At 44.5% G+C, this 22687-nt stretch overlaps 2 protein-coding genes across 7 annotated transcripts in view; one reads left to right on the top strand and one right to left on the bottom strand.

Moving 5' to 3' along the window:
- The window catches only part of ecd (ecdysoneless cell cycle regulator), a 708809-nt gene that overhangs the window by 141090 nt on the left and 545032 nt on the right, over positions 1 to 22687 (top strand). For 5 of the 6 annotated variants that reach the window (XM_071678023.1, XM_071678004.1, XM_071678011.1 and 2 more), the window contains exon 4: positions 1591 to 1678. In XM_071678023.1, the coding sequence (XP_071534124.1) occupies positions 1591 to 1678 (88 nt within the window). Of the gene's footprint in view, positions 1 to 1590; positions 1679 to 22687 lie in introns of those variants that run through there. The other variant, XM_071678041.1, reaches the window with a different exon arrangement.
- Positions 8323 to 22687, bottom strand: part of LOC139757550 (uncharacterized) — a 118157-nt gene continuing 103792 nt past the window's right edge. The window contains exon 3 of the mRNA XM_071678142.1: positions 8323 to 10581. Coding sequence (XP_071534243.1) covers positions 10200 to 10581 — 382 coding nt within the window. The 3' untranslated portion in view covers positions 8323 to 10199. The remainder of the gene's footprint in view (positions 10582 to 22687) is intronic.

The raw sequence follows: 22687 nt of genomic DNA, 5'->3' as shown, positions 1-22687 counted from the left end.
GTCTTGCGAAGGTTTATTTTGTGGCGTAAGTTTAGTAAGAATTTAAATGGCTTTGGTAGTTTGTAAACAAACGGTGGATTGTGTTGGATGTAGTGGGTTCTGTCATCTATAGTGGAGGGATCTGCGCTCAGGTCAGTTTAGTGAGTACTTTGGTAGTAGGGTTTTTAGTGGTTCACCGAACTAAATCACTGGGAACGACTGAGATAACCTCTTACTGGCACGTCAGGCGCGGAAGGCTCTGTAAAATACGACCTCTGAAATCCAGTGATACGATATGCACAAAAAGAGAGAACACCTTAAAGATACGGGGCCCCGAGATACTTGAACACCATGCCTGCTATCACCAGAAACAGCATGGGATCCTGCACAGTTGAGAAGTTTAAGAGTGCCCTGGACAAGTACTTGTATGTACCAGACCAGCCAGGCTGTTGGGGCTACGTGGGCCTGCGGGCTGCGGCATCCCCACAAATTGGTCGACCAACGACCCAACTCAGCAGGCTGTACCAAGCCTGAGCTATAGGCGTAGGACCTCCTCCCGAAGGCTTTACCAGGTGTTACTAGGATTGGTGGCCACTGTGGTGTGTGTGTGTGTGTGTGTGTGTGTTGTTATTGTTGATGGTTGAGCAGAACCATTTGGTCCATAGTTGGCAGCTTAATGTTCATTCCGAGATGAAGTACACTTGACCAGCTGGCGATACTCCAGCTGAATTACACTTAATCAACTGGTAATACCCTAGCTGGAGTACACTTGACCATAATGAACAAACATTTGGCCGGTTTTAACCGGCCTGACAACGTTACAACGAGAGTTGAATGTTGAACTTCCTTGTTTTAAGAGCTTAATATTGGTGTTATTATGTGGTTAGGGTCGTTAAGGAGAACAGTGAGTGTGCACTGTATTACCAGTGAACGCTTTCTCAGAGATATCCGTCAGTCTCTGGCTTTATCATAAAGGTCCACAAGTATCATGTTGATACTGAGTCTTTGCCTGAAGTGTGCTTAGCGGTAGGAGCATATTTACAGTTCTCGCCATTTAAGGTTAAGATTTAGCCATTGATCTATGTTTGCATTAATCAGATGTTTTTCCATTGTGTTCATTCCAACCAATTTCTCTGTCGCCAGATTTCCCATTGATGAGACTGAGGACTTAATGGACAGGAGTTCTCTTCTGTATAATGTCAAAATCAAATTAAAGATTAATATGTTAGGTTGACTGCACATTTCGTATTCCACATCACGGAACCCAGTAACTATTTTCAGTTGACTACGATGGATGTTTTTGTCGCTCTGTTATGATAGGGAAAAACAGAAAAGGTTTGTTCCTGACAGTGGCTCCATATCTGTGGGAACCTCATAAGCAGTGTGGTGGGCGGGGTTAGGCGGAGCTGTCTGCTGTGATGATGGTGCTGCCCTGTCAAGAATCTAGCCCACACTGGGCGTTTATAATAGATGTATACATGTAATGAGGGAGATTTATCAGTTGATAGAAGTGGGATGAAGTAGACTGAAACTTGTGACGGAAGGCATGTAAAGAGATGTGTCTCAGTAGAATCCACCGTGTTGATGTTAATGTTTGTTTCTTACCTTTAGGGCGGTGGACAGTGACGGGGAGTTCCTTCTGATCGAGGCAGCGAAACACCTTCCATCGTGGGTCAACCCTGACACAGCAGAACAAAGGGTGAGTACAGTCAGTGTTGCTTGTCTCCTTAACACCCAGTGCCTCCAACGCCTACCATCGTCTCCCTCTCGCTCTGTCCAGCTCATCCAGTGCCCACATATCCTGTTGTCTGCTACTTTCCCTTTGCCACCATGATTTCTTTTGACCTTTACTTTCTTACCTTCTTTCAGTGGCCGCGGGCGTCTTTTGGTGTCCCGATAGCCCATATCTCTTTTCCTGGTGTACCCAAGTGTTACAGACCCTCCTGGTGGGGTTACCATACCTTACACCCAACCCCCTCCCCTGTTCTCATGCCTCCTCCCTCCAGTCAGGTCCTGACCTCCATGCCTCCTCCTCATAACCATGTACGCTTCTCATGCTTCCTTTCTTTTGCTCCTCCCTTGCTGGTCTCTAATTGAAGGTTAAGCCCAACTCTGCCTCAACATCTGCTAGGCGACCGTCTGTGGTCGCTGGCCAGACATACTGGCATCATTGAGCTAGTCGCCAGTCACTATTTGATATACTTTACCATCTTTACCTGGCTAGTGTGTGGCGAAGAGATCTGTAAACCTCGTCAGGTAAAGTTATTGTTTTTCTACCACCGTGTGGGAATGAAGGCGAAAGGAATGAATGAATTCAGGCCACAGCAAGACCTCTACTGTATTAGATATGAGAGGAATGACTTATTACACATAACTAGATTGTGATAACGAGGCGTCGATTGTGTGGAGTACTTTGTCGGGGTAGGCTGCTGGAGCAGGTTATTGCAGTAAGCTGCTTGGGCAAGTTAATGCGGTGGGGAGCCGCCGAGGCATGTTGTTGGAGCAGACTACTGGAGCAAATTGTTGGGATAGGCTGCTGAAGCAGGTTATTGGAGTAGGCTTCTTGGGTAAGTTATTGCTGTGGACAGCCGCCGGGGCATGTTGTTAGAGTAGGCTACTGGAGCAGGTTGTTGGGGTAGGCTACTGGACCAGGTTGTTGGGGTTGGCTGCTGGAGCAGGTTGTTGGCGTAGGCTGCTTGGACAAGTTATTGCTGTGGACAGCCGCCGGGGCATGTTGTTAGAGTAGGCTACTGGAGCAGGTTGTTTGGGTTGGCTGCTGAAGCAGGTTGTTGGCGTAGGCTGCTTGGACAAGTTACTGCTGAGGGCAGCAGCCGGGGCATGTTGTTAGAGTAGGCTGCTAGAGCAGGTTGTTGGTGTAGCCCGCTGGAGTGAGAGTAAGTTAGGTGGTGGGGACGAGGTGGGTACATCGTGCAAGGGTCACGGTGAGGCTGGAGGAAGAAAGTTCCACCTTCACTACCAGTGGCCACCTTTCTCTAGTTTCACTGCTCCATCTCCCGTGGCTCTGCATTGGATACACTCTTACTTTCCGCGGGTGCATAAGGAGCGTAAGATGCCTCGTACGCGGCAAAAAGGTAAGAATCTATTTTTGGAAGATGCGTGTGTATCGGTAGCTCGCTGGGGTGTGGAGGCGGGGGTGGGCGTGGGATGTGGTAGGGTGTCAGGCAGGGGGTGTGGGGTCAGGCATGGGGGTAGGGGTTATGCGTGGGAGGGGGAGGGTGGCAAGAAGAGGGGGTGAGCGAGACCCAGTAGGATGCGGCAGTGGCTGACCCAGACCTAGTGAGATTGGCGTAGCACATAAGTCGGTCACGGTCAGGCCTGCTCCACGCCCGCCGCACCACGGGTCGACGTACTCTCACCGCCGCCGCCGCCGTTCCTGCTGTGGCTGCGGTCATCCCCCGCCATCGTCCTCTCGCCGCATGCGTCGCCTGACCCTCCCACCCCCCGACATAGCACCGTAGAATCAGTAAACACCTGTCGCCTCACACGTTCTACCCTGCACGACAATTTAGCAGGCTTGGAGGAGTGTGTGTTATGCCAGGCGTCACCTAGCATGTTGCTGGCCCGGTCCTGACGTCTGCCACACTGCACCCGCTTCATTTCCATAATGAAGACGTCTGGAGGCGACCCAGAGTCTCCGCCAACGTTGCACACTTTCACTGCCCTCTGTCTGGGACCTGGGAACATATCTCAAAGTCCTCTAACTATTTACTTAGTATTATAGAAATTAAGATAGTTTTGTATATTCTAAGTGGGGTAGGACTGGAAGGTGATGTGTATTAGTTACAGAGTGTGTGGAAGGTTCGTGTGTCCGGCAACGTTTGCTGGGTCATTGTCCTCAGTGGACCAGTTTGTTTGTGTGGGCTGAGCCTACGGGGTGCGCTACCCAGCCTTCAGTTACTGGACTCGTCCTCCGCATATCTTGGGAACCTTCCGCCCCCGCACCTTCCACCTCCCACTCTCCTGATAACTTCTTTCGTCAGCGCCCAAGTTACCGTAGCTCCAGGACATGACTTAATTTCACAAAGTCATTGGGACATTGTGGGTGTGGAGATCGTATCCAGTGGTTTGCTTCGGACCAGTATGCACCACTTAATGCCAGCCGTGGCCGGGTGTTGTAGCGATGGTGTTGACTGTGGTGACGGTTGTGATGGTCCAGGATGGGTCCCTCGACCACCGTTTAAATTACCCTCCGCGTGGGAGTAGTCAAACAGTTCGTATTGAATTGATGTTAAGTATCCTGGGGCGTAGAACATGGAAGGCACACGATATCAAGGTCTGTTGTGTGGAATGACCCACACGCACCTACGACCAGGCGGATGATGCACTTTATCTTCCTGTCCATCAAGCAGGTACATTTCTCCAACCTTGTTTTGAAAACATTAAAGTTCCCTAAACACACTGCATCTTGACTCTGTGAATTCCAACTGTCTATATTTTATGGCAAAAGATGTTACTTTACATCATGCTGATTCCCCTGTAAGTTTCTACTCATGCCCTTTCGTCCTATCTTGGAACGATTCATCATTGTTCAAGTAAGGTGGATTATGCTTGTGTGTGTGTGTGTGTTTTCATTGCTTCATTTATGTAGATGCATTCTGTGCTTCTGTGTGATTTCTGTTTGTGCGTTAGAGGGAGAGTATTCTCGACTCGTATTGTCCCGTCTCTTAACCTTGTAAACATGTACCATTTTACTCTAATTATATATATATATATATATATATATATATATATATATATATATATATATATATATATATATATACACACACAAATGGGTATATATGCAGGAAAGCAATGGTATGAATACGATGTGTAGCTGGCCAGCTTAGAGCACGTACAGGAAATTTCAGTTTACTCTCCTCACCATGACTCACTCTGGGCACGAAGTGAGATGTTCTCCATGAGAAGAGATGGATCACGCACGTCACCAACTTCTTGTGGTTTCAAATTGCCACTTATTCTAGAACAACACACCAGTTCTCCTTGCTGTTTTTTTTTTAAAGAACTGATGTGTGATGAATGATGATTTTGCGTTTGATGTAGAAACCTTTTAAAGAATACCAAATTCAAACATTAACATGGTGTGGTAGATGAATATAAAAGATCTGGGAGTGGTTGAGTCAGACGGCCTTCCCACTGTCAGCACGACAGAGCAGTCGTCACCTTCTAGTAGATGGGAAGATGGGTTTTGCGATCCTTGTGGTCAGGATCAGCAAAACCCGTGATGTGTCTCCTTCAGTGTACGACCTTCAGACCACAGTACTGTGGTATGATCACACCATCCCTCAGGCTGGGGAAAAAATTGTCTGGCTGTAAGATGTGCAGGAATTACCTTACTCCCCAGACTAAGTCTTTCGGGTATCAAAGCTTCGGGTGACCAACTGAAGTTTCTCAGATGCTATTCTGTGATGCTCAGATGAGGGAAACATATTGGAGTTTCCACATGGAAAGTCCCCAGGCTATAATAAGATATCGTATCCCACAGGCAAGGTGACGCGGGCAACTAAATTCTCACCGCTACAATCTAAAGATGAATTGAGTAAGAACGTCCTTGATGTGAACGTCCTTGGCATTTAATTCTGCAATGAGAGACGTTCTTGACGCCCAGTGGAGGTATTCCAGAACTGGATGCCCACTGGGGATATTCAGAACAGGACGCCCAGTGGCTATCTTCCTGAACTGGACATCCAGTGGATATGTTCCGGTACTGAATGCCCAGTTTTGATATTCAAAACTCGACGCTCAGTGGAGATATTCCCGAACTGGACACCCAGTGGATGTATTCCAGAAGTGGACGCCCTGTAGGAATGTTTAGAACTGAACACCCACTGGAGATATTCCAGATTTTATGCCCTGTTTGGATATTCAGAACTGAACACCCACTGGAAATTTTCCAGAACTGGACGCCCAGTGGGGATATTCAGAACTGAATACCCACTGGAGATATTCCAGATTGTACGCCCAATGAGGATATTCAGAATCGAACACCCACTGGAGATATTCCAGAACTGGACACCCAGTGGGGATATCCCAGAACTGGACACCCAGTGGGGATATCCCAGAACTGGACACCCAGTGGGGATATCCCAGAGCTGGACTCCCGGTCTGGTTCTTCCAGAACTGGCTGGGTAAGTCTAGACACAATATACCGGATCATCCAGGTTGCTGAGGATATGTCGTCGTTCCAGCCGGGGCCTCAGGTAGCCGGACTGATCTCAGGAGCTGCTGGGTCCTAGACATCGTCGTGCAGGTAAGGACCAGCCTCCAGAGGTGCACGTAACGTCACGTATTTGGTGACCAGAGTCATACAGCTGACAGGTTGCCATACAGAGATGATGCGCTGCTCACATGTCGTATGTGTTGGCGTACGTGCAGAGATGCACTACCCCTTCCTCTCTCTCTCTCTCTCTCTCTCTCTCTCTCTCTCTCTCTCTCTCTCTCTCTCTCTCTCTCTATATATATATATATATATATATATATATATATATATATATATATATATATCTCATGTAATGTTGTCAGTCGGGTGTTGTGGGCAAGGTTTGAAGACCTTGCCTCGATAACCACAGATTCCTCGTGGAGTGTAGCTGTGTTAGGCAAAGATACAGTTAAGGAGACAAGAAGTGAACGGCATATTATTATTAGACCTAATGTGTTTATTTTTTATTCCTTTGCTTGTTTATGTGTGCTTGTCCTTATGTTGATTCGTCTTTGATGTGGTGGTAATGTTTTTGATGTTTTTTTAAGACGTCAGATTAGTGAAATTAAAGATTATGTTGAGAAATACGTTACCTCGTACAGCGTCCGACCGAACATTCCGTCAGGGCTGAGGCTGAGGGTAATGTAGACAACAGAGAGTTGACGTACATGAGCCTCCTTGAGAGAGAGTTAAGATTGTTAAGCCAATCATCTAGGAATGTTGTGGACCGCTCCACACCCTCCTTCCTATAGGGTACTTCACATTTTCAACAGACTGTTTGATTCCCATGTTACATTGTGGTCACTGGGATGTGTGCTTAGAGAGCATTGACCAACTCCCTTGGTGGATGTGGCTCGAGGGGGCACGTTGGTATATTGGGCTCTAACGACGTAGGAACACGTGTTGTTATTCTAGTCTCGTGGTTGGAGATTAAGCAGGAATGTGAGTGTGATATGACGTCAGTAGGACCACTCACAGTGCCAAGGTCCAGGGGACGAGAATGGAGCAGCGGTGGTGTGGCTCGTGAGGTGGTGGGGCCATACGCCAGGTTGGAGCTGGTGGCGAATGTAAGCGGTAGGGCCGTTGGAGAATGTGGGATTTGGGGCTGGTTGAGAATAAGGGAGTTGTGGTTGGTGGAGAATGAGGAAGTTGTGTTTGGTGGAGAATGTGGGAGTAGTGGTTGGGTGGAGAACAATGAAGCTGTGGCTAAAGGAGTATCAGGAAGCTATAGGTGACGGAAGTGAGAGGTGTGTGAGGGAAAATTGAGGGAATCTTGAAATTAGAGAAACGTTTATAAATTTCCAAGAAGGAAAATATGAGATTTTGCCATGATAAGTGGTTTGAAATGTTTTGTAATGATACGTGGCTTAGGTAGTTATATTCACCTTCTCAGAACCGGCTGCCTGCCTTCAGCGACTGGTCACACTAGAATGATAAAGAATATGTCCATTGGAAAGAAACGAGATGGTACTTGAGCTTTGTGTCCAGCTTACTGTAGTGGGTCATTGATGGCGGACATGTTGCTGGTGTCATGCCAGTTTATCCAGTAAAATGTACATCTCACGTGTTAACATTAACGTGGTGTAGCGATTAGCGTTGATTACCCTGACACATTCACGGGCCGGCCGGGGTCGAACGCATAGGTTCGAATCCTGGTTATGGCAATCGGTCCACAGTCAACCCAGCTGTTGGTCGATAGAATGGATACCTGACTTTGTGTCATGTGCTGTGCACCGAAACCACAGCCACCTGTGCATATTTTACCTTGAAAGCATATCGTTGTTCACCCTCCCACATTATGACTTCTCTTTCTACACATTCCTCTGTGCTCCCAGAACCTTCAAACCCATGTCCACTCCTATGTTATCTAAAACACTTCTCTTCCTCCAAATTTTCTCCATTCAAACTCACATCCCAACTATATATATATATATATATATATATATATATATATATATATATATATATATATATATATATATATATATATATTTATTATAATGAAACGCAAACGTACGTAATTTTTGTAGTTATTGTAATTAAATAGCACCACATACTCAGCAATTTTCGTATAAAATTTTTAACCATAAACAAGTTAACAGATCACATGAAAGGTTGTTTTATTGGTTGTGTGGAGAACTAGAGAGGCCACCACCTTCAGTGGTCGTTCCATGTCACTGAAACCTTTACTTCAGTGTACAGTTATTTAACGACCTAGTGAATATCAGGTGAAGTGGTGAAGTCTTCGGGGGTCTTCTACCCCCACAGCCCCGAGCTCTGGCTGCTGCGTCGGGTCATTGGTCGACCAGGCTGTTGGAAACCGCAGCCCGCTGGCTCACGTAGCCGACACAGTTTGGCCGGTCTGGTACACTTTATAAATATTTGTCCATGTCCCTCTTGAACTTGTCTACTGTGCATCATCTATTGGTGTTTCTGGTGTTGCACCCTCCGTGTTAAAGAGTCTTGTGGCTCGGATGTTTAAGGTGCTCTCTTCGTAGACGTTCGCGCCTTTAGATGTTAGAGTTTGTGATTTGCGGGGTCATCCACACTTGTCGTACCTTTAGGATGTTTTTTCCTAGGGGAAGTTCAGGGCCATACCTTCTAGGGTCCATCCTAATCTGTGGTTTTATCCTTACCTGTGAAGCTTTGATCAAACCTTATTATTTAGTTGTACCTAAACTTTTGCCACTCAGGTATGGAATCTTTGGTCAGAAGAACACTCTGGTCAGGGGAAATTTAGGGAACTTTGCATCATCTCGTGGGGAATGATAAGATGGCTAACGGGGACAAATGGAAGTGTGTCTAACGTAGACATAGGGAGATATGACTGACAGGGACACAGTGAGGTGTAGCTGGCAGGGACACATGGAAGTGTGGCGGGCGGGAACACAGGGACACTAGCATAGGAGGCTTATGGGTAGCAGCAACAAGTCTTGCCATCATTTAACCATGATAGTGTGACATTATGTAGCTGAGGGAAGGAAGGTTCCCCTCCTCGGCTACCTTGTCGGAGAGGTTGGCAGATGTGCACGTGTTTGGTGCGCACCAGTGCCATATGTTGCCCTTGCCTCTCTGCTGCATCCCTGGGGACATGCTAGGTTACGTAGCCGCTCTCCGTGCCCCGGTGCCTACCAACAAGGACCCCCATCCTACCTGCCTCTTGGTATTGTACACTACGTACGGTGTTTTGCACCTGATTAGAACACTTAAGTTGGCATCTAACGTCAAGGTCTTGTGTACTAATTGCACATTATCGTAAGACTTTAACAGATGTAGGTCAACCTTTTTACCTCAGATTCTACGTAGAGCCGTAAACATTTGAGTAAGGTTTTGGTTACTGGGGCCAGAATTCAGTCACTTACCACGAAATTTCTTACTAAATGCTCGTATCCACGAGAAGTGATGACTCGATGTGTGGATATTGACCAGTGCTGTACCAGGGATACCACATACAGAGTTTGACAACCGAATGATGTATGGTCGTCTGATGTCAACGCTTAACGTCGCAGGGTCGTGTGACCTAAGATGGCTGAATTGTTGCGGCCGCCGCTCGTCATGACTGGAGAGACGGAGATGGCCGAGCAGATATTACTCATCAGTACACCTAAATATCTGGATATCTTAAGACTTTGGAGGTCAAGTGTCAAGATCAGGTATGATAAAGTGCAGGCAAAGTATTGTCTGTACAGTATCCGAGCACCTGGCAAATGGATGTTGATCTATGTTGCACCAAAGGTATTACAGGGGGAAAAAAAGGGCTGCATATTTAGACGTCTTCGAGGATGAGGGTCAGAGATCAGATTCACAAGGTGACTTTCATTGTGGTGTGGTACAGACGCATGTGTTGGCAGCATGAGTGTTGTGCAGTCACATTTTCCTCTTGACAACAGTAGTTTCCTCCTGATTACAATGTTCAGTGCATATAAACATAAATTCTGTCGTAAGACCTGTATATTCTGCCTAAAGGAAACTTGTTCAGCACAATAAAGACTCTTCAATTTCAAGGATTCTTGTTCATATTGTATTTATAATACCGTATATTTGTGTAGGTTTTTTTGTTTGTCGCTAGTGAGGAGGTTATGATTAACACAATAAAAACGGTCCAAGTGTGGTAAATAAACCGTGTCGATATAGGAAGGAAGTTGCTGGTGGGTTCATTGAAGAAGCCGTAGGTGGGACCCGTCAAGAAGCTGTAGGTGGGACCCCTCAAGAAGCTGTAGGTGGGACCCGTCAAGAAGCTGTAGGTGGGACCCCTCAAGAAGCTGTAGGTGGGACCCGTCAAGAAGCTGTAGGTCGGACCCGTCAAGAAGCTGTAGGTGGGACCCGTCAAGAAGCTGTAGGTGGGACCGGTGACGAACCTGTAGGCGAGGCCAGTGACGAACCTGTAGGTGGGACAAGTGAAAAAACTGTGGGTAGGGCCAGTTAAGAAGCTGTGGATGGGACCTGTGAGGGAATTGAAAGGGGAAACCAACGAGGCTGATGTGGAGGGGGACATGTTAGGAAGCTGAAAGTGGGGCCAGTCAAGAATCTATAGGTGGGGGCCAGTGACGATGGTGTAAGTGGGGCCAGTGACAGAGTTTTAGTGGAGCCAGTGACGAAGTTGTAGATGGGGCCAGTGACGAACCTGTACATGAGGCCAGTGACGAAGCTGTAGGTGGGGACTGGCGAACCTGTAGATGGGGACAGTGGCGATCCTGTAGATGGGGACAGTGGCGATCCTGTGGATGGGGATAGTGGCGAACCCGTAGAAAAAGCCATAAATAAGAAATAACCCAAAATACTTTTCCTCAAATGCAAAGAGCAAATTCAGAGCCACAAGCTCCATTGGTCGACTCAAAACAGTGCAAAGTAACGTTGCAGACGACTGCTAAGAATGGGTGATGTTCTAAAAAGCCATTATGGATCGTCGTTCACCAGGATATAAACTACATTAGAAATAAATGACCCAATAGACTTCTTCGTAACAGTAATCCCCCAAGTGTACACATAGCAGATATCGCCTTCGTAGCACAAGATTTCGAGGGGAGCCATTGAGATAATGTCCAAGCACTCAGCGCCAGGCCCGGACTCATGCAACTCATTCTTCTTAAAGAATTGCAAGTCACCTCTAGCACATGCACTGAATATCTTCTGGAGAAATAGTCTAGATTCTGGCATCATTCCCGAGAGCCTGAAACTGACTGACCCACATCGCCCCACTCCACTAAGGTGAAAGTAAAACTAGAAAAAAAAATCCCCCCCCCCCAAAAAAAAGAAAAAAACCAGCCGACCGACAACATTATGATCCCACATCGTTAAAATCTTCGAAAGCGGTCCTAAGAGGCAATCTGAATGAATTTATGGAAGTGAATAAGCCTCTCTCAGTTGCTTGACCATTATGAAAAGATTGTTTAAGCTCTGAAAAACAAAGAAAATGCTGACGTGATATGCATAGATTTTTGCAAAAGCATTTGATAAATGTGACCATGGTGTCGTAGCATACAAAATGCGAAATATGGGAATAACCGGAAGATTAGGAGATGAGTATATATAACTTTTTGAATAATAAATCACAACACGTAGTTGCAAACCATACCATCTCCAGTGCTTCCACCGTAAAGAAAAATAAATAAAAAAGTTTCCACGAGAAACTGTTTCTCATTTTTATATCTGACATTGACGCGAACACGAGCCACACCTTCGTATCATCTTTTCCAGATGGAACAAGAATAAGTGTGAGAATCACATCAGTAAATGATGCCGAAAAGCTACAAAGTGACGTAATCGAAGTCTTTAACTGGGCAACCGAGAACAACATGATTTTCAATGGAGATAAACTTCAACTCCTCCGGTATGAAGAAAATGAAGAAATCAAAAACATCACAGGATACCAGACAGATACAGGCGCTGTCATAAACTAGATGTGTAATGTGTAAGACCTTGGAGTGATAATGTCTAACGACCTAACCTTTAGCGAGCACAGCAAAACAAAGGTTGCTTAATGTAGAAGGATGGCAGGCTGGATCCTGCGGACCTTCAAGACAAGGGAACAAAAAAATGATTATAATATTATTCAAGGCACTAATTATTTCACGAACTGAATACTGTTCCGTTCTAACATCGCCATACAAGCCAGGCTAAATTGTGGATTTGGAAAAGTGTCCAGAGATCTTACACAGCCCATATGAATATGGTAAGGGAACTGAATTACCAGGAACGGCTGACATCACTGAGGCAATGGTCCCCAGAGCGCAGACGGGAGAGGTATATAGTAACTAAACCTTGAAAATCCTAGAAGGTATTGTTCCCACGTACATTCGGAAATGATATCCTACTGCCACCAGGCGTGGGAAACTTTGGTAAAATACTACCTCTGAAATCCAAAGGTGCCGTATGCACAAACAGAGGAAACACCTTAAATATCCGACGCCCAAGACTCTTCAGCACCTTGCCATCTATCATCAGAAACAGCATGAGATGCACGGTAGAGAAGGTCAAGAGTGCTTCGGACAAGTACTTACAGTGTGCACCAAACCAGCCAGGCTGTAGAGGCTACGTGGACTTGAGGGCTGCGGCTTCCAACCGCTTGGTCGACCAATGACCCAATCCTGTTGCCTTGCCCCTACCCAGGCTGTGGGGCTGAAGACCTCCGTAGACTCCACGAAGCATCCATGAGGCTAGTGACGATAATGTAGGTGAAGACAGTGACGAAGCTGGGTATGGTTGACGATGACGAGCCTGTAGGTGGAGCCATTGGCGAATCTGTAATGGGTCCCCTGACAAAGGTGTAGGTAGGGACAATGACGAAGCTGAAGATGGGAAAACTGACTAAGCTGTATGTGGGACATGTGAAACTGTGGATGAGATTAGTGAAGTTGTGGATAGGGTCAGTGTGGAAGCTATGGATGGGGCCAAGGAGGAAGCTGTGGATAGGGCCAGGGAGGAAGCTATGGGAGGGGCTAGAGACAGTTGCAGATGGAGCCAGTAAGGAAGCTTGGAGTGGTTTCCGCGAGGCAGCTGTGGATTGGGCAGGTTGAGAACCTGTCGTTATGGCCACTTGGGAAGCTGTTGGTAAAGTCAGCGAGAAAGCTGTAGATGGGACCAATAAGGAAGCTATTAGTAGAGCCAATGAGGAAGCTGTGGATGGGGACAGAAAGGAAGCTGTGGATAGAGCCATTGAGAACGGGGCCAGCGAGGAAGCTGCTGCTAAGGCCAGTGAGAAAGCAGTAAATGGGAACAGTAAGGAAGTTGTGGATGGAGTCAGAGTGGAAGCTGTGGGTGGGGCCTGTGAGGAAGCTGTGGATGGGGCCTGTGAGGAAGCTGTGGATGGGGCCTGTGAGGAAGCTGTGGGTTCTCGTAGAAGAAACGTTGGTGAATCCTCAAATTAAGTGGTACGTGTGAAGCAGATGATTACTGGAATGTGTTTGCTTGATATCAAAAGTTCTTGCAGTTACTGAGTAGCAACTTGAATATCAATTGTGCTATATGACCTGGACACCATACCCGTCGCTCCAACATTCCTAACACCGTTCCAAATTCCTAACACCGTTCCATCATTCCTAACACCATTCAAAATTCCTAACACCGTTCCATCATTGCTAACACCCCTCATACCCGAGATGCACAACGAAAAGCTCAAACACCTACACCCCAGTTGTCTTGTGCTCTCCCCATCAAGATATCCACACACATCACCACACTTTGGATTGTGGTCCCTCCTGTTAGACGTAACGGCTTTCTAATTGCTACTGGATACCCATAGAAGGGACTCATGGGGCAAGAGGGTTAGGTATATGTATATATATATATATATATATATATATATATATATATATATATATATATATATATATATATATATGTGTGTGTGTGTGTGTGTGTAAGATGCGTTAATCAGGCGTTTTAAGACGGATAGTAAATTGCCGTTTGTTATGTAAAGTAATTGTATTGAGAAAATAACTTATGTTATACCACCTCTTAGTTATGCGTAGATAATTTAATGAATACGTCTGATTTTTGCATTTAGATATTCAGGCCTGAAAAATCGCAGATAGCCTTAGTATTGCTTTTTGGTCTGAATATATATAGACCCTGCATCCTAAAGAAATGACCCAAAAGATAGATACTAATGTGAAGGTGCGATTCACAAATAATGTCTCAACTCAGCAAATCTTTCTGTCATGTTGTTTATCTCATTCAACCACGGAGCTGTATGTTGACATCAGTACTGATAATACTCATATTTACACGTATGTTAACGTTGCTAAGAGGGTTTTGAAAAATGGTCTTTGATGGGCGTGCATGTCCAGATATTATATTATCCAATACAGGTATGCATCCTAGTATTTATTTGACCATTAATCTTGATCGTAACTTTAAGCCAGAAAAATGTTGGCGATATGACATTGGAGAAACACTTGATAAAAGGTAAACATTTCGTGATATGTTTCTTAAAGTACCATAAACACAGCTTCAGAAGACAAAAGATAATTTGCTCCACATCAAGTGGTACAGGAACTGAGAACAGTCATTCCGGAAACGCTGTAGGAACAAACCGAACCAGACAAAAAGCAGAAAACATTTACTTCAGAAAACTTTCCTCGTCAGCGATACAATGACTGGAACTTCCTTCACATTAGACGGCTTACTATCTCTTATTTCTCTCTCATTTGTTCTGTCAACTGAACTAAATTGAATATACTATTGAGTAGTGGATTTCCAAGTGCAGCTTCGACAGGCAGGAGTGAAGGAACGGAAAGGACGTTTGATTAAGTCGTGGTCAGACCTGAGCTCCTGGAATCATGTGATGTGGTCGGTCTTGCCGGAGTGTTACCACAACTTGTGGTAAACTTGATCTTAGTAGATATGGAACTCGTGAAAGCAACACTAACAACAACAACAAAAGGAAAATTACAGCAATTTACCTATCAGAGAAACAGAAGCTTCTTCGATAATCTGAGAAACGTGCCGGAAATGTTAGTCTCATACATTATCTTTGATGGGAATTATTGAGAAACAACACGTCCTTGAGCATCTCTCTCGAACAGCACACCCGAATAGCTGCACACACACACACACACACACACACACACACACACACACACACAAAAAAAGATTGATGTCTGAATGAATTGTGACTAGAAATTTGATTATCTAATGCCATGTTTGTAAGGGCGTTTGATTCATCTCGTATGATATGTACTTTGTGTGATGGAAACTTGTAGGAACATTAGGGTAGTGAAACGCGGTCCAACGCACCCATAGACTTTATCATTTATCACCATAACTCTTTTTGCTTGTTTAATGCGCCCACGATCACCCAGGCCTCTGGTCTGTCTTACACCACTTTTACAAACCTGCTTTCCCGCCCTTCCTTTCACTCCCCATCCCCTCCAGTTGTACAGAATCTCCGATAAGTTTCTGTTTAAATGTATTATGGCATACAGTCGCAAGAATTACTTTTCTTCATGTAATGTTTAGCTATGGATGAGTTTAGGGACCATGACGAAAATAATCATCATGATATTCGCTGTTATAGTGGTTGTTCTGATGAGCCTTCTCCACTGGAAAGTGTACAATCGGTTATAGGTTGTGGGGCATGTTCCCTGCCTGAGATGCTCACTACCTGGGGATATGTGGGATCCGTACAAAACCTGTACTGATAATGGCCCAAAGCAGAGTCAGGTTTTGTTGACGAGGAGTTTTTCGGTTAGGTTTTCCGTACTACGATTCTGGAAGCTTCTCCTAGCTGCTCCCAGTCAGTTTTAGGACACCGCTGCACGCTTGTTCTAGGTGTGAATGCTCTCTCTCTCTCTCTCTCTCTCTCTCTCTCTCTCTCTCTCTCTCTCTCTCTCTCTCTCTCTCTCTCTCTCTCCTTTTTTAGGGTTTTGGAACGGTAGCTAGTGTTTGTAAAACTTGAAGTATATTATGTACAAGTTGTGGTAGGAAAAAGGTTGAGCATCAAGATTGTAATTGTAATCTAAAGCGAAACCGTACCAAGGGGTTTGGTAAGGTCATTACTCAACCTGATTGGTTAGTAATCTGAAGAAGCACTCGTTGAACTCCGGCTTAATTCAAAGGAAAAGCAGCCACATACCTACTCCAACACACATGGCTTCTTCCTGCCGTTTCTCGTGCTTGAAGTTTGTATGTGGTACGGTAAGATTTTAATCGAATGTTTTGTATTGTTCACGTTCATATAAAGTTCGAATACCTGTTCGTAAGAACTACAGGGGCACACTTGCACGTAACTTCTCGTGCTCACATTACCTTTCAATGGGGAGGATGTTATCGAAATTGTCCTTAGCCCACTTAGGCAAAAATCAAAACAAGTAAACGACTGTCTGGAACGCTGACGGAAACATATATGTTACCTGTTTGTATACACAAGTATAATTCTTTATAGCATAGGATCCAGTTTTCATTTAGGAATTTCCTGATTTCACGACAGGTATTGCAGAACGTAAATTTACGGTTAAGATCAGGTGTTGCCGTACGTACGAACGATGTATTTATACGGGACCCGCAGCTGTTCAACCCACAACACCTGCGATTGTTAAGAATACTGCCTAGTAAAGAAATACAGGATCTACTGTGAAGAATCTGCAGGGTATACATGACTAGCTAAGTTGTGGAGGGTCATAGGCTTGTGGGTCACGATCTCAACACCTTGACGAACTTCCAAAGTCAACGCAAGGGCAGGGTGAAGCATAAATGCCTCCCTAACTCCACTTTAACAGTGTTTTTTTATTTCATAATTTTTGTATCCCTGAAAATCACATCAATAGAAGATGCTGAAAGGCTGCAAAGGGACATAAATGAAGTCTTTGTATGAGCAACGAAGAACAATATGCTTTTCAGTGGAGATAAGTTTCAAGCACTCCATTATGGGGAAAATGAAGAAATCAAAAACAGCACAGAATACCGACAGACTCAGACGTTATCATAAGCAGTTGAATAATGTGAAAGACCTTGGAGTGATAACATTTAGCAAACTTAACTAAACATTTGTAACCATATGCAAAAGGATGGCTGGCTGTTGATCCTGCGGACCTTCAAAACAAGGAGAAAAAAAAAAACCTATGATGATATTCATCAAGGCACTAATTCTTTCACGAATTAAAATATTGTTGCGGGCGGGCGAAATTGCGGATTTGCAATGTTGTCAAGAGATCTTTTACAGCTATACGTCCTGGAGAGTAGACGAGAGATGTATATCATCGTTTATACCTTGAAAATCCTGGAAGGTATGGAGATTTTGTAAAATACTCCATCTGAAATCCAGAGGTGAGATATATACAAAAAGGAGAACACTTTCAACACCTTGTAAGTTACTATTTGAAACTGCGATGCACGGTAGAGAAGTTTGAGTGTGCTAGAGTTAGGGTATTTTTGACTAGGCTGTTGGAAGCCGCGTCCATCAGGCCTATATAACTATCACAGGCTAGCTGGGTTTGTATATCTTATACGTTTAGGACTGGGTTTCCAAGAGCAGGGCAAGGTTATGTGTTTCTTATTTATTCTATAAATTCTTGTGGCTCTATATCAGGTGGATTATAGACTATGACCAGGTTTCTGTTTATATCCCTAACAACAAGTACTTTTACATCTTTTGCGGGGATCAGTTGCTGAAAGAGAATCCGTAATATACAGTCCAACTCTACATGATCTTCCCTTCACGTCTCATCTCTATAGGTTGTAATGTGGGATCCAAACTTCGCTATTCTTATGAGTTTAAATGTGCATTCGACCCTAACAGCAGCCCGCTCATGAAAGGGATTTTTTCAGTTTAATGTGCTTTGAGTCCCTGTATGTTGGCATAAGTGAAAGATGTTACGTGTCTCTGCGTTTTGAGGGGTTAATATTGCCCTGCTGTTTTGTACCTTGTCCCATATTCATTTTGTCGGGAAATGCCTCCGCTGCCTCCGTTTGACCCTGTGATCTTAAGAAATTGTCCATTGCCTCTGCTACACGATGATATTTGCAGTACTCGTTCAAAGATTTTCGTCTTATGATGATTTGCATTTATTTGGTGGCGAAAGCTATATTTGCTCTTCTTAAATATATTTAGATAGTTTAGGATGTAGAAATCGTGCTCAAATCTTGCAAAACATATAAATGCCCTTTTCATAGTATTTACAGACTTGAACAGTTGGTAATTTTCTCGTTCATTCACCGTTTCACTTACCTCACCTGATAATAAGTTTTATATGCGTCTCTTGTCTTTAAGAACTTATTTCCCTGTGCACATCGGGATCGATGCCCGACAGGATTTTCCTTGGATTAGTTGTGGTTTTCCGGCTGCAGTCCAGAAAACAGATCATAGAGATGAACTGTGCCGCAGACGGCGGAGTACTTTAGAGCCTTGCCCCTCATGACCTTGCTCCATGATCTCAGCCACGTTAAGTTACCTGACCGGAATACCTAACTGTAGTTTAACTTGCATCCATATGTTCACACGAACTCCCAGTAGTGCCGCGGCATAATTAAACAGTCGTGCACATCAGCAGTCCAGGTTGAGCCCAGGTTACTTGGGGTGTTAGTCGACCCAGCTGATGGAAGCCGCAGCCCCCAGGCTCACATAACACCCGCAACCTGGCTGGTCTGGTACACTTTTATGGTACTTATACAGACCGCTTTTAAACTTTTCCACTGTGCCGCCGTTTCTGATGATTGCAGGCAATGTGTTGAAAAGTCTCGGGGGTCCCAGATGTTTAAGGTATTCACTTTTTTTTCATGTCTTACCTTTTGATTTCAGAGTATTAGTTTACAGTCTTCCATGTCTTTAATGACGGCGGGATGTTATTTCCGAGTGTAAGTTGGAAATCTTGCCTTCTCGGATTTTCCAGGTGTAGATAATGATATACCTCTCTGTCTGCGCTCTAGGGAGTACAGCCATAGTGATTTAGTTCCTGTGCCACACTAATTTGGTCAGTGAAGGTAATCTGAACACTTTGATTCTTCAGTTTCACCTGCCTTGTAGGGTGGTGTTAGAACACAGCAATATTCTAATCGTGAGAGAGTTGCACCTTGTAAAGTACATCATCGGCTTTTCTTCCCATGTCTGGAAAGTTCACAGGACCTGTCCCATCATCCTTCTGGAGGAGGCAGGTGTTGTTGTGTTGTGTTTTGTGAAGGTTAGGTCAATGACCATTATTACCCCGAGGTCTTTCACATTATTCAGGTAGTGTATGATAGTGTCTGTGTCCGTTCTGTCTCCTGTATTGATTTAGATTTCTTCATTTTCCCTATATCGGAGTAGAAAATTATCGCCTTTCAAAAGCATGTTGTTCCCGATGGCCTTTGGGAGACCACATTCATATGTTTCTGCAGCCCTTCAGCGTCCTTTACTGACGCAAATTTCATATTTATTTTCTGCTGTCAACAACAAAGGATAAGTTTGAATTGGAGTACAAACGCAGTTTCCTGGAGCACTGGGCTTTTCTGTGTGGAGGCACTGGGAGTGGCATGGTTTACAGCTACGTGATTTGATCTGTTAGTTCAAAAGTTGTATAGCCATATTCCAGTTTTTCGGATTATCCCCATCTGAGGCATCTTATGTGCTGGAACACCATGGTCACATTTGCCTTTTTTGATCGCATCAGCATTTTGTTTGTTTTTCCATAGCCTCAACAATCGTATCATAGTGGCCAAGCAATTAGGAGAGGGAAGATCATGCTGCCCTTAAACCATGTTGTCCTGGGTTAAGCAGATTGTTCAGTTCCATAAATTCATTCAGTTTCCCTCGTATCACTCTTGAAGATTTTGATTATTATATACAATGTTAGTGCTGTCGGTCGATAGATATTTGGAATTGTTTTGCTTCCACCTTTGTTGAATGGGGCTATGTGAGTCAGCTTCAAACTATCGCAGGCGATGCCAGAATCTAGACTTTTTAACCTAAGCGTATTATCATATGAGCTCGCGCAAGAACACTAATTACATGCTCACAGCTTGGTCGATCAGCGACCCAACCCAACAGCCTGGGCCGGGCCCAGGCTATATGGGTAGGTAAAAGACCTAAGAATACCTCTGCAGATGCCTCACTTGTGTATTTCAGGGAGTTTGCTACATAGCTGTCCCACACTAGATCAAGGCGTGGTACATTTCGCTGCTCCTTGGAGACATGTAATAACGCTTTATGGACACAGTCAGTGCGTAAGTTTTTGAGATCCCGGAGGGAGCACCTTTGGCTACTCTATCAAGTGCTACGCTTGTGACTTTGAATATATAAATGCATGTTTACATGCATGCATGCGTATATACATGTTTGCGATTGTGTGTGTATGTATACATGCATTCATGCATGCGTACACTTTTTCCACTTGTGCGTGTATGTATACATGCATACATATGCGTGCTTACGTATAGACACACTCCCACACACATGAATACACAATATCCTGCAGAGGAATAATATTGACCAGTGGAATAGTTCTTACGACCTTTGAATTTAATGTTTACCATCTGATACACCTCTGGAAATTATTACACTGGAATAGTAACACGATTGCAATCATTCAGTGACTTGCTCTCGATATTTACCATTCCTGGTAATCAATTAGACGTGTATTTAACATTAGAAGACCATGCTTTCTTTATTTAATCTGTGCATGCGTACAGAGGCATAATTTCAAGCGTCTCTGTATCCTAAAATGACGCCTTGGTATTAGTGTGTGTGTGCAAACTTTGGTGCTTGTATTATAAAGTGCACAGTTGTTATGATGAAATGTTGGACTGTGTCGCAGCCCAACATGCACACACGTCCTACCCTCCGTGTGAACGTGCTCATTCCAGTTAAACTACGGCTAGATTTTTCCTTCACATCATGAGGTTCAAATTCGGGTGAATACGTTTCGTCTCGATTCATGTCGGAATTTTACTTTCAGTTTTTCATCAGTTTATTTTTTATGTTTTTACTGGACATACCTTTACGCGTGACCTTTGGCACACGAATTAATAAGTTGACACTAACGTTGATTAGTTCAATTATCGTCGACAGTCGTACATACTTATAACGATGCTTTATCTCCATCTCATTTGCCTTGTTAAGAAACGACAGGAAGAGCCTAACTCACGTTTGTCATGTACTGAGGAAAAAGGATTCGCTTGACGTTGAATCTGTGTGATTTGTGGAGCCGCGGCTCAATTTTTTTTCATGTCCTGGTCTTATCGATGTGTCGACATGTGTCATCGATCTTAGATAAGGGATACTCACAAGTGTAGATGGTAGGGTGCTGAACAGATCACTTCATCACCAGAATAAGTTACTGGAATTTTTAAAGGACCAGATGAGGGGGGGTTGTCATTTCATGTGTGGCGGGAAGGCGACGGGAATGAATAAAGGCAGCAAGTGTGAATTATGTACATGTGTATATATGTATATGTCTGTGTATGTATATATATGTATATGTTGAACTGTGTAGGTATGTATATGTGCATGTGTGGACGTGTATGTATATACATGTGTATGTGGGTGGGTTGGGCCATTCTTTCGTCTGTTTCCTTGCGCTACCTCGTTGACGCGGGAGACAGCGACGGAGTATAATAGATATGAATATATATATATATATATATATATATATATATATATATATATATATATATATATATATATATATTCTAACGAAGACGTAGATAATATATCGACTTCAGTATTATATGATTTTATTTATGCTGAGGCACAGTACGCTTTGTGCCCACGTGATGTTTTGATGCTACGCATTGGTCATAACTGCCTGAGTCCACAGCAGATTCACCGGGACACAGTGACAGCACAGCTGCTGCACCAGACAGCCTGACCGGGGCCTTTTGAGATCACGTCTGTGGTAAATAGTGTGATTATATGAGTGGCTCCACCGTGACGTCACGCTCAGGTCAGGGGAAGGGCCCTTGGGGCGTGTTGGCTGGCTCTCCGACCCAGCACGTACATCCTGCTCCTGGTGAGGCTGTAATCGTCCTGGTTCCTGGGTTCTTGGTATTTTCCTGCTGAAAAGATGACTCTAACGAGATTGCTCTTTGCTTTGATGATCTTGTTCATGCGAAAATGTTACTTTCCATTGACGCGTACTTGATAATATTGTATACTTAAATGACATAATGAATGATGACTCTAAATTGGATTTTCTTTTTCTTAACGCTGAATGTGATTGGAGCGTGAGTGTTGGTGTGTTGTTGGTTATTATTACCTGGCGGGGAAAGTGACCCGGGAAGGGGAGAGAGAGAGCAGGCAGGGAGGGGGTGGCCACCGCCGCTCCCGGACAGGTTTTTACTGGTGGTGATCGGCAGAGCTTCCTGCAGGCCTTGGAAGCTGCCACTTTTTCTGGCATGCCGCAGATCATGACATTGTGAACGGACCTGGACGGGGCTCTCTGCCCCGGCTGCTGTGTTGAAGCTGTTGTTGCTCCTGTTCCTGCTGCTGTTTCTCCTCTTGCTTCCCTTGCACCCAGGCTAGGGACAGGTTTTTCCTGTGAGCAAAGAAAGTAGAAAGTGGGAGTGCATATTTTATTG

Source organism: Panulirus ornatus, chromosome 2 (assembly GCF_036320965.1).
Source record: "Panulirus ornatus isolate Po-2019 chromosome 2, ASM3632096v1, whole genome shotgun sequence".
NCBI classification, from domain to species: Eukaryota; Metazoa; Arthropoda; class Malacostraca; order Decapoda; family Palinuridae; genus Panulirus; species Panulirus ornatus.
The sequence above is the reverse complement of the archived record's forward strand: the minus strand, read 5'-3'. Positions and strand labels throughout refer to the sequence as shown.